General features: G+C 37.9%; 1 protein-coding gene across 1 annotated transcript in view; it reads left to right on the forward strand.

The window, feature by feature from the left end:
- Positions 1-12,806, forward strand: part of DDX10 (DEAD-box helicase 10) — a 192,216-nt gene that overhangs the window by 46,469 nt on the left and 132,941 nt on the right. The window contains exons 12-13 of the mRNA XM_055702317.1: positions 474-562; positions 8,673-9,123. Coding sequence (XP_055558292.1) covers positions 474-562; positions 8,673-9,123 — 540 coding nt within the window. The remainder of the gene's footprint in view (positions 1-473; positions 563-8,672; positions 9,124-12,806) is intronic.

Consider the following 12,806-nt stretch of genomic DNA (forward strand, 5'->3'; position numbering starts at 1 on the left):
GTGCAAGGTAATATGAATTATTTTGGGCCACGGTGAAAGGCAACTACATTGAGTTGAATCACTTTCTGTTAGTAGCTAAGGTTAAGTCAAGACATCTCAGACTGATAGCAACAGTCTGTCCACCCGATTCAGGTATCAGAATAGCATAACAACACTGAGAAGAGCTGGGAGAAATAAAACATTAAATCTGTGATGTTTCCTTCTCACAAATTTGAACATGGCACTGTTGAGAAATTCAGCCAATTAATGTGCATTTAATGAAATATTTCAATACTTAAAGTTGCATCACTTCTGTAGTACTGATAAATTTTGGCTGGTGGGTATTGTGTAAAAGAATTTCAGTCTGAAATCGGTGTTAGACCACTTAATAGTGAAATTTTGTTTTGTATTTAGAGCAAAAGTATAATGTTAGTTTCATATGTTGGTAATTGCATGGTTTCTTTTTTAGTTAAACACTTTTATTTTTCTTTCAGTGTTTTGTATCCTACTTGCGCTCAGTTTACTTAATGAAGAATAAGGAAGTATTTGATGTTTTCAAATTGCCTCTAGCAGAATATGCCCTGTAAGTATGATCAACTTGGAAAGTGAAAATTATGATAGCTTTAAATAGCCATTTTGATGACGTTAACACACAAAATTGGACTATATTGTAATGTATTTAGACTTTCATATTTATGCTGTGCTTTTTGCATACTTTCCAGGACTTTCTAACTAGAATTTAAGTGTAAAACCAATACATGTCTACAGAGAGAAATAACTTTTACAGCAGAAGGTACATTTGCTATATATGGTGGAAGACAAAACTTGTGAAATAAAAGGATAGAGAACAATAGGTATGGTTTCTTTCCGTGTCGTCCCTGCCCGCCCCCCGCGCCCCCCCCCCCCCCCCCCCCCCCCCGATTCACCCTTCAGACTCATAGCTAAATGTCAGCCTCTTAAACTGTAATATTTAAAAATAAATTGGGGTATCTAAAGACGATATATTGCAGTCTCATTTTGAGTGTGATTGGGACATTGCTCCTTGGAGGTAAATTACTTTTCAGAAGGTTCAGTGTGGTTGGTACAGATCTGCACTGAACTGAATAGCATCTATTTTACTATGTCTTTTTTGTACATATGTGAACCATTCCACATTTTGTATGGGAGGGAAATTAATTTTGACAGGTTGACTTTATAGATGACAACCACCTGAGATTGTTTTAAGATGTGAAGTTTTCAAATAGTCTCATGGGACAATAGGGTAGTCAGAAGGGAGCAGAAAGGTGCTCAGAGGTGCATGGTAAATTAATTTTATGTCTCTGGGATTTCATACAGAGAATACTTAATTCTTCAAACTTGTCAGCACATGGCATAATGAACTGAAATGTGACAAATTGCTAGACTGTGGAACACCTGGTCTTCCTGTGCTGTGCTGCAATTAACACAATTGTTTTTTAAGGTACATCAGCCTATTATAAAAGATGCCTTCTTACTTTATGGACTGAGAAATTTTTAAAAAGGAGAACTAGCAGAAACTTGAAAAAAATTCACTACATGCATTGCCTGACCCTTCACCTGTGTGATTTGTCAACATCATTAAATCCTTATTATAGGCCTTACTATGATAATTTTAAGTGGCAGAAGATTAGGGCTAAGAGGGATGACCACACAAATGTAACCAGTGTTTAAGAAAGCAACTGAAAGATGGTGGTAATGCTGAATTTTCAGAATCCCAGTGCCTCTTTTTGGATTTCAGCATGGTGTATCATCTAGTATCTGATACTGATGTGGACAGAGTAGTCTACAGTTCTGTTCTTCTCAGGCCTCTGTGCCAGGATTTGGTCCTTCATCAAAATAAATTCTAATCACAGCATTGCAAAGTTACCAATAAGTCATTGCTGTATTAAAATGGAAGAAACCAGACAGTTGTTTGGAGAGAGTAGGAGGGTTTAGTCAAGACTCTGAAATATATGGAAGCGTAATCAAAGAGTCAGAAGATAATAAATCTGGGAGGTAATTTGGAGATTCTGCTCTAAATGAACAGTTTGTTGGCACTCTTCTTCCCTGCTCTCCAGACTGATAGTCTACATAAATACACCTCACAGTCCTCTGGCTTTCAATTCAGTGCACATCCACTGATACAGTGGATCAGTCAGCTAAATTTATCTGAAAGGACCTCAGAGTCTGTTATGTTTGAATTCTGCATTCAGAAGCAACCTTGGTTTAGGTTCTGTGCACAAAGCTCATAGCAAAACCTAGAATGAGAATCCTTTCTTCCCTTCAGTGTCTGCATGTATGCTCTGAAAAGTATTTCAGCCTTTCTGTGGAGATTTACTGCTAGCTTGATAGATGTTACTCCGCTAAAAATCCTGCAGAGAAAATAGGCTGCTTGATGCCCCTGTCAGGTTTGCATTTCAGTCTGTCAGGCTGTTTGCCCACTTTCTCTGTTGCTCTCTCTTCTGGTACATCTGTGCACTGAGATTCTCTTAAGCTCTGTTTGATTGCGTCTGCAGAAAAACAGTAGTCTTTCAGATTTTTCTATATTATATAAAATTATTCTTACATTATATAAAAGTCTTAGATCTAGAAAACTATATATAAAACAAAGTATGTGTGCGTTTATACACACATGTATTCTAGAGATTGGTCACCTTTCAGCTATGGTACATTACTATTCTCTCCAGTATCCTGTCATTACAAATTGCTATCAAGAATAATTTGCTGGGGGAGGACTTGCACAGGCCTTGTGTTAACATAGGCAGCATTTAAGTTTGGTGAGGGAGAACCTTGATGTTTGCATAAAAGAGAAATTTGTCTTTTCATTGCAAAGGACAGCTTTGAAAGCATAAGAGAATGTAAACAAACAACAGGGTGGAAAGGAATAACTAATTAGTCTGGCCTTCTGAATAGGAGACAAGGTGAAGAGGAGGCAGGGATTTAAAGTGCCTGGGAAGTAAGATATTTCATTTTGTTAGATCTGAAAAAAAAAATATATATATATATATATATATATATATATATCAGTCTCCAGGAGCAGATCTTAACAGGTGAGTGTGCTGAATGGACAGGTTAGTCACAGCTTGAAGGGACTGCCAAGGAAGGCAATTTCCTTTGTGAAATTTGTCATGTCTTCCAGGAGGAATGCAGCATAGTTTTCTCTGTCTATTCATGTATTGGTACGTAGAAGAATAAATAAAGCAGGCTGAAGCCAAGTTCTGAGAAGTACCTGATAGATACAATATAGTATCTAGCTAATTTTGCAAGTATGGCTTACAGATCAGTGTTACAAAGCAACAGTCTGAAATGGGTGATACCAGGATACATGATTGATCTGTCTTCTCACTGACCAGAGAAAGCACTCAATGCACTCACCCGGGTCCCCCTGGCTATGGTTGTTGGCGTGACCCTTACTGCGTGGTCAGGGCAGAGGTTATCTTGTTCTTGCTGCCATGAGTAAGTACAGGGCTGCCCATCATGTCCCCCAGGCAGCGCCCATCACAGGGTTTGCACATCTCATCATTCATTTGCAAGTTCTTGGCTCTCCTTCTTGCTGCCCTTGCACTTCTACACCCTAGTTTCCTTCCAACTAAAAAACCTGCCCCAGTTGCTTTTTCTCAGTTGTTTCCTGTCGCAGACTCTCCAAACTATCAAGCTGCAACAAGGTCTTTTACCATCTCATACCAGCATACTCTTCATGCCAGTCCCTCTGCTGCCTTCTCCTCCTCTCTCAGCTTCTTCCTGGGCTGCTCTCCCTTCATTGGCTCTCAACCCCTTAACAGAACCAGCCACAGCTGCACCTTATCTACATCAGCCAACCCGCCGCCCCTGAAGCCAGCCCACAGCTGTATATTATCAATGATAATTAACCCAGCTTCATTCTTCTACGGTTTCCAGTCTTTTAACAGAAAGTATTTCTCATGCTGTTACCTGGTTAATCTCAGTCTCACACAGACCTCAATATACCCCCCAGCGACGTGTAGGGTTCAGGCATTTCTCATGCAACTCCCTCTCATCCACTTGGAGATCCAGCCATCCCTTTCCAAGTTTTCTGTAACTATTTCTGTGAGCTCCTGAGCTTTCTTATCCTGCTATACAGATCTCTGAATAAGCTGCAGTCTCCTCTCTCAAGGTCCAGGGTCATTATGCTTTTAGTCATCATCCTAGTTTCTTCTAGGATCTTGAACTACCTTTTCTCATTTTGCAGCCAAGCCTGCTATTGACCTTCACTCACCTTAGAAGTAAATGTACTTGCATATGCATGAGTAGCAGTTCCAATAGAGTGCCTCTTGGAGTTGATGTTCCAGCTAACTTGGAGAAACGGTCTTTAATGCACTCTGGAAATCTCTGTTGTTTGTGCTCTGCTGTGTTGCCCTTTGAGCAGGTGTCGGGGTGGCTCAGGTACCAAGAGCACCACCAGGGTCTGTAACTGCAACGTGGGGGCTTCTGTTATTTTTGTAAAGGTGGCTACACCTTGGTCTTCTAAGTGATTGGATTCCAAAACCATGACATTCTCTTTGTTGGGCTTCTCTTTGATCTAGACCCATAAACCCTTGATTAGCTTGTCCCTCCTTATTATTAGTAGAGTACCGTGCATTTGAGCTCTTTACCGTGGAAGGGATAAAACTGGCTAGTAAAGTAAACAACACAGCAAAAGCAAATTCTCTGTTCATTTTGGTTATTAATCAGACCATTTGGAAAGCCTGTTGATTCAGATTTGTGTCACTTCAGTTGATTTGCTCTCTGCTGTTTTCAAATGGTTGCTCATCCTGTCTTCTGCAAACATTTTAAATGTTAAATGTAGATGTAGCATATATTGCAAGGCAAGTAATACCACATTTCTTCTCTTGATATAGCTTCTGGGATTATTTAACCTTTTTCAGGCTATTTTAAATCTTTGTCTGTACCTGTTCTATAGTAAAAGAAATCACTGTGCTTTTTATATGTTCAAATCATTCTGGAGAAGTTCACTAATGGAATATGTCTAATCTATTTAGTAAATGTAGTAGCTTTAGTATTAGAGTGAAGCACTAACTTGTACAAAATTGTTGTACAGCAGTTCTGCAGAAGTGACCTTCACATTCTTTAGAATGGGCTTATATTTCAAAAAGGACTGGAAATCTTGTAGGTGCATATTAGGAACTTCTGTGACACTTAAAAATTAAAAGATTATACTGGTCTTAAATTTTCTGTTACTTGTTTTGTGCAAGGACAGATTTTGCACTGAGTGTCTAAGATTCTGTCTTTTTAAAGAGTTGAGAGATGCCCAGCTTTTTACCCAAACCAAATAGAGGCATAGTGAGGTTACTGTATTAATGTAAACATACTCAAGATATTTGTATAAGCATAATTAACAAACCTCAGAAAAGGCAGTGTTTTAAGTCTGTTACACCATTCATTTGAATGAATTTTAAAAAACATTTGCTAAGTTTGATTTTCCTTATTAAATAGCAAACAAAAGTGGTATTGTTTTTGAAGCCATACAATGTTCTTTCTTTGGAGTTTTACTCTTTTACCTTATTTCCTGAAAATCTTTGTCAACTTGCTTTGAATTGAAGGGGAGGTATCTGAGCATTGTAGGGGTTTTGTTCAGTTACTTCTATGAATTCCCTGACCGTTGTTAGGGAATGATGATATATGGCCATCTTAGTTTCTGTTGATGAATAGAACAGTCGGCTGTACTTCCATTTATAGCAGCAAAAGAATCCTTTGGTTTTAGTATTGCTTTTAGAAGCTGATTTAAAATGTCTTTCTGTAAGAGCTTTCTTCCAAGAAATCATTGTATTTCACACCAAAATATGAAACAGGATTGTTTCTTGGTTTGTCAGCTGAGGACTGCAGTGTGCTGTTAGCATGTTTTTACTGTTCTGCCTTAGAATTTATGAAATCTCACTAAATAGCTTACCTGCTTTTTTTGTCTGTCTTTATGAGAAAACCTTGCATACTTTTATTCCAGAAGAGTGTATGAAATGCCAGGACTAAAATCAAAGAATAGCTGTAACTCAGTTGGAATAGGATTGTGATCTGAGTAGCATCTAATGGAATCAATGAAAACAAGTCTTGTCCTTTCTAGTTGATGGAAAGAAAAGCTGGTTCGTGTATTCTGTTTTGTTTTGTGGTTGTTTTTTTTTTAGTATGACTGAACTTTAGATCTGGCAAATGGTTAAGAAATGAATTCTAAAGAAACTGTCAAATCTTACAATATGAAGAAATTTTAGCAGTAGTGGAATGTGTTTGTCCCAGATTTTTCGCTGGTTGGAATATACTCTGGAAAAGAGGCAGAATGCTGACATTTCTTTGAGAAGATAGGTAATCAAGAGTATTTGGGGTTGGTTTGTACGCAGCTTCCTTTAAGCTTATCTACTATTACTTTCTCGGCAAATTTGATCTTAACATCTTCCCTCCCCAAGTCTGCAGGTGGTATTCTTCTGGTTCATATGTCATTTGAATTCTGATAGCACTGGTCTTGGTAGGTTTGCTAAGCAGTGTAGAAAAATTGGCCAACACTTAAATGGTAATTAATTTTACGCTGTTATTAAAATAAGATGACAGTGCAGAACAGCAGTCTGGCAGGTGGGATTTTGTATTTGCAACCCTGTGTACATTGTGTCTGTCTGCATGAGAAAGAGAAGTGAGCACAGATTGTGTAGTTGCCATACAGTACTACTGCTGCTTGCAGTACTTTGTCAACAGCTGTCAGCAATACTTTGTGTAGAATAATGTTGTGAAATCTCGAAAAGCAATAAAGTGTTTCTCTTGCAAAGGATTTTTTCTGCTACTTCGATCGCCTTGCTGAAGAGATTGCACATTCATTGACATCACAGCAATCTCTTTATATGTGTTTTACTGTGTCTGGTGCTAAGGCCCAATTCCAGGTTTGAATCTCCTCCAGCTGCTGCAGTGAAGCATGACATCTGCTTTGTTTGACTGTTTTTGTTCCAGTTAGTCAATAGGCCAAACTTTAACGCTTAGTTTCATTGCAAAGGTAATTACTGTTAGTTGTTGAACACTGAAACAAGTTTAAGATTGCTGGTTGCTCTAATTCCAGTTCCCAAATGCATTGTGTTATCCTCTCAATAGTGCACTGTCAGTAACTGTGCAAAATACACTGGACAAAACCTTCCTTTGATATAAAAATCTATTTGCTTTATTATTGCTGTTAATTGCTTGTCAGAAATACTTGAACAAATTAACTTTACGTTAAAATTAAGACTTTAGTAATTGAAAAACTTGTTCCTCATCCTAACAGTGTGGGCTGCTTTTTGGTGCATGTCCACTTTTCAGTGTTTTAACCTGTGGCCAGTACCAAAACTGCCCTGTTTAATCACAGGTGTGGTTGCCTTTGAGTTGTTTGTTTGTTATTTAAGCAGGGTGCCTTTCCTGCTGATTGCTCAGTTCCACTGGCTACCATTAACAGTTCAAGGCTTTCTGGGGCCTAGAGTCCACTTTTGCTGCTCTGCCATACTGTTTGGATGCTTGATGGATTGTTTCTAATGACATTTCCACCAGGAAGCATAGATTTTATTTTTCCTCTGTGACATAACTCACGTTTCTTTATTCAGAGCAGTGTTGTAAAGGTAAGACATAATGCTGTCTATATGAGCAGCATTGAGAGGAGAGGTGGTGTATAACTGTGCATAATCTGCATCGAAAGAGACTAGTCTTTTCTACGTGTGTGAGCATGTGTGTATATGTAGCCATTTTAGTTTGTTAAATACTCCTTTGTTAAGTATATGTACAGCCTCTGAGTATTACAAACACCATCAGTTCTGTATTGTGTATTTTTAAATATAGCTGTGGTCTCTGTGTGTTCCTTGCACAGTACCTGTGTCCCCCCACATTTTTTATTCACCTAATGAGAAGGCTCATGAACTCTGAAAGAGACTTAAGTGTTGCTTTTTTAAATTTGGATTTGGTCAGGTGTAATAATAGTGGGCAATTACAACGTTTACTGAAATCAAATGATCTGTTGGAGACAGAGTATCTGCATCCAGTATTGTTGCTATACATTTTTGCTTTTTGGCTAATTTTTGGCCCTTCATGTATAAAGTATTAATATAACTGAATTGTCATGAATAAATGGGTGAAGTAATAGTGTTGTTCGCGCTGCTAGTTCCATATGCCATGAAGGTAAAGCCTTGCTGTAGAGGGATGTAGACAGGTGAGATTTCCTTTAAGGGAGAAACATCTTTTCCTTAGCTTTTTCTGCATTTAGTCACTCCATCACTGTGAGATGGTGAGGGTCATGTTCTGGGTGCACTTCTAGCAGTGAAGGGCTCTCTGAAAGAGATGAGTGCTCTCTCGGTCCTTGACATGACACCTGTGTATCTGCAATACCAAATTACATTGGTGTTTCTTCCACCATATATTACTGTGTATCATAGATAATTTGCTCTTCTCGAGAGCTTTTTCAGGTTCTTTGTTTGCTTTCTTTCCTGGGAGAATTTGTAACTCTTCTTGAGAGTTCTCAGTTATTTCATCTTCCTTCCTCTCCCAGTGTTTGCTTGTATTTTTCAAGCTAGATTGTCCTGTTTTAGCCCAAATACTGTTTTGTAAATATGTTGGTCAAAATGTATCAATATGAATTACCATAATTAAAATTGAATCACTTGAGCCATCAATGAGGGCTTCTAATGTAGTCAAATTTTGTGTATCTACCTTTCAGATTAATTAATTTGTTTAATTCCATGCTTTAGATCACTGGGTCTTGCAATGGCACCTCGTGTGAGATTTCTTCAAAAAGTTCAGAAACAGCTATGTGCAAGTGAGGCAGCTGATGGGACAGATCACTTGAAGGAGACAGAGCAAAATAAAAATGCCCTCTCGATAAATGAGGAAGGAGTGGAGAAATGCAGAACTAATTTCAGTGGAAGGTTGTCTGTTAACAGAACAAAGGAAAAGGAGAGAAGGAAAGAAACTGAAGAATGTTCTGCTGCCAGTGAAGGTGCTGAAGAGAGTGAGTCTGAGGATGAATCAAAAGAAGTATCTAAGGAGGAAGAAAAAGAAGTTCCTGTACCAAGTAGGGTACTAAACCCAGCCTCTGTGCAGTCCTTTGAAGATGATGACGATGACGCTGAAGATATTGATTTGCTGACAGTGAAACAACGGAATGTTTTTGGTGTGGAAGCTAAAGATAATCCAGAACAGGTAAGTGCACTTTACAGTAAGGCTTGTGAATCTTAATGATTTTGTATTGGACATGCTCCAAGTAAGGAGGAGGAGAAAAGACAACATTCTGCTCCTAGCAGAATACTCGCTTGAAGTCAGATGTGTTGTCCATATGTATCAGAGGTCAGAATTGCTCCCAAAAGATAAGTGGTGTGACTTAGGCTTTTATCATTTTGTATTTGCATAAAAAATATCCTTGTAGTCACTTTAGTTTTTCAATAACATGATTTGGATACCTGGGAAATGTTGATGGTTTTAATTCTTATCACTTACTAATTTGCTTGTATCTCTTTAAATAGCTGCCACGTTCAGTCATAATTTTGATGCTGTGCCACAGTTCATAGCACAGTTCATGGGAACCAAACTGCAATATATGATGAGCCACTTCCCGATACAAATCATTAAATGATCTTTACAATAATGTAACCTTCAAACCGTGATTTTTACTGTCAACAGGATCTTTACTATTAGGAATTGAGCCAGTATCAAAGAGAGCCAGCATGCACTTCTTGTAAGCATGGTTCTAAAGGCTTATTAAAAGTATTTATGTAGATCTTTCATTTCCTTGGCGAGTAGCTTTATAATTCAAGTTTTCTATGTCCTTGGTGTTCTGAGAAATATTGCTTTCATTTAATCTTTAAATACAGTGTTACAGTAAGGATGGTTTTGGGTTTGTTTTCTTTTTCTTTTTTTTTTGCGTTGTTATTTCTATAAAACAGATTTGGTAATGTGCATATTGTGAATTTTTTGTGTATCCTTTACTATCTAGCATTACATATCATGTATTTCTGTAGTAAAGGGATCCAAGTGAAATAGCCATCTGGTTCAGCAAGATGTTTTTCTGATCTTATATGCATGCAAGGGGAGCCTCCTGTTAAGCAAAATATTTATTTTTCCAACTGGTATTTTAAATCTTTTTTTTTCTGTGCTGTTATTTAACAGCACAGGGCACTTGTCATGAACTTGGGCTATTCAGCCCACTAACTGCATTTATAAGCAGCATCTTTCCTTGAGTATTTAGTGAAGCATATAAACTAGCTTTATCAGGTAACTTTGTCGAAGATGTGCAGTTGAAGAGTAACTGTCTGCACTCTTTCCTTTACTATGAGGAGGCTGCCACAAGTGCCATCTTGTCTGAGAACAGGGAGGAGGATGCTCCTGGAATTACCTTTCTGTTCCTGTTATTCTAAGCCTGAGCTGCCCTGCCCTGGCACAGCCACTGCCTGGCTGCGGCTTATACTTGTTAATAAATTTCAATTTCATGTAGAAAAGAAATTGCTCCTTTGAAAGCAAAGTGGAGCGAAAGATTTCTGCCTTAGTTAAAAGAATGGTGTTCTCACAGCTGTCATATTGCTCCCACAATTTTTCATTCTGAAATAGACAGGCAATTTCATGTTGCTTTTGTTTGTTGGAAAGTGAACTGGGAAGTTTTGTTCAGGAAATGGTAAAAGGAGAAACTTGATGTAAAAGAATGAACAAAAGAAATTTTATTGAAAGTACTAGTGATTTAGAAAATAATTTGGAACCTTGCTGGGTAACCTTTTAACATTTTTCCAGCATTAAACGTTTATAAGTTAGTGTATGCTCAGGCAAGTCAGACATTATTTTTTGTGTTTCAGTGTTAATAAAACTGCAGTGAGGGTTAGTGGTTTGTACTAGTGGTTTGTACTTGGCGTGCAAGTGTGGAAGGCCTTGCATCACCTGAAACCTCTTGTACATGGGGGCATAATAATGGAATAGCTATTTTTCTAAGTAGCTGTGAACAAAAAATCAAAAGTTTCAAGATACGTATTATGATGTACTTAAAATATAATCTAAATAATCTCCTTCAGAAATGCCTATGAGCATACTCTGCCTAACTGCGGGAACTATTCTTGGTTGATGCATATGATAGTGTGGTGTTTATTATTCTATGCCGCTTCTATATGAAAATTCAACAATTTTCACAGTAAAATAAGGCAATAGTGGAATGTTTCAAATGTAATGATTTTTTTTTTTTGTTTTAGTAGGAATAAGAGAATAAAGGTTCCTATCACTAATCATATATTGTCTTTTAATGTTTCGGTATGCAAATTCACATAATAGAAATTACATAGAAAGGTGCAGGCATTGTGCATCCTTTTTTATGTGTATGCCTCAGCACCACATTTTGTGGGTGTTAAAACCAAATTGGTAACTTCCAACAGTTCCTATGTGTTTTCACGTGTGTTTATTTTCTGGATAAAGGTTTTGAAGTGGTTATTCAGTTTCTATCTGTTCTGCATCAGTTCATATCTAAAGAATTATAAAGAACTGATTCCTCTGGTATGTGAGAAGCACTGTGCAGTGTGAGTGCAGTTTTCCTGTTGCTGTGTGTTGCAGTGTCCTTCTAGGGAGGTCTTGGGAACCAGTTTAACTATAGCGTACTGAATTGTTGCTGCATTTCTAGGATGACACAGGCATTGATAGTATCAAATGCTGCAGAGTCGGGAAGTATGAACATAGAGTGTATACTTGACTAGATCAGTTAGGAGGTTTTTTAATATCTATTCTGTGTGTTAAATAAGATGTGTTTCCACAGGACTCCTTAGTATGTGATCATCTAATTGGGAAATTATGAGCGTACCCACAAAGGTTGAACTGAGTTTGCATTTATGCTTTTAATGTGTGTGATTGATTTTGCAATTTCACTGTTCTTAGATTATGCTTCTTGTTGACAGCAAAACAGTCCCACTGCAATTGTTGAGCTTCAGGATGTTTTTGTAAATGGAAACATTACATCCAGTTTCAATGTTTTAATAGCTGGTTTTGGAGACAGCATAGCTTCCTCATCCTTGTGTCTTCCCTAGCTCCAGTGGAAGAAAGGAGCAAGAGGAGGTGTTAGGCTGGCTCCGAGTATCCTGTGTGGTGGTGTAGTGCCCAGACTTTTGATTCCAGGTGGTGTGGGCTCATCCATCTTTGTAACAAGGGGAAGGAACTAGGCAAAAGGAGCAGGCGTTATTTAAACTGATGATGGAGTAGAAGGGGATTTGTGTGACTGACTTAGAATATTTTGGTTTTGTTGACTGTCCACGGTACCCAACCCAACGGTGAAAGGTAGGTCATGGTGTAAAGTGAGACATCCAATGTTAGTTCTTCTAATAGCATGACTTGTGGCTCGATTCCTCTCTTTTCTCTTTCCCTTTCTTAGTGAGGCCCTTGGCTGCGTGCATACTTTGTCTCCATCATTTTGTGACAACAGAGAGAAAGAAAAATCTATTCTCTGCCGTGCTGTGTAAAAGAAGCCTTGGATAAGATGAAAGCTATTGGCAGATATTACAATTTTGTTATGAGCTTCTGAGCTCATTTTTTAAGTTACTCACTAGTCGCCCTATTTATGGATTTTACTTAAATATGTTGGGATTTTTTGCTGGTGATATAACTCATGGGACTTATGCATAAGAACATTGTACTTCTAAATAAAAAGGTCAGCTATATGCATAGAGGCATTAGCACATATGCAATATTTAGCTGTTGTGTTAACATTATGGAAATCATTAGTTTAAAGTGCATTTAATGGTATTAGCAGTATTTATGTAAAGACTGTAAGTACTCCCTGGTTACAAACTTCGTTTTTAATGCTATTTTTATGAAACTTGTTTTTGCATTTTGAAATGCAAATGCTATACTTCTTAAGCTTCGAG

The sequence above is a fragment of the Falco cherrug genome, chromosome 2 (assembly GCF_023634085.1).
Source record: "Falco cherrug isolate bFalChe1 chromosome 2, bFalChe1.pri, whole genome shotgun sequence".
Classification (NCBI taxonomy): domain Eukaryota; kingdom Metazoa; phylum Chordata; class Aves; order Falconiformes; family Falconidae; genus Falco; species Falco cherrug.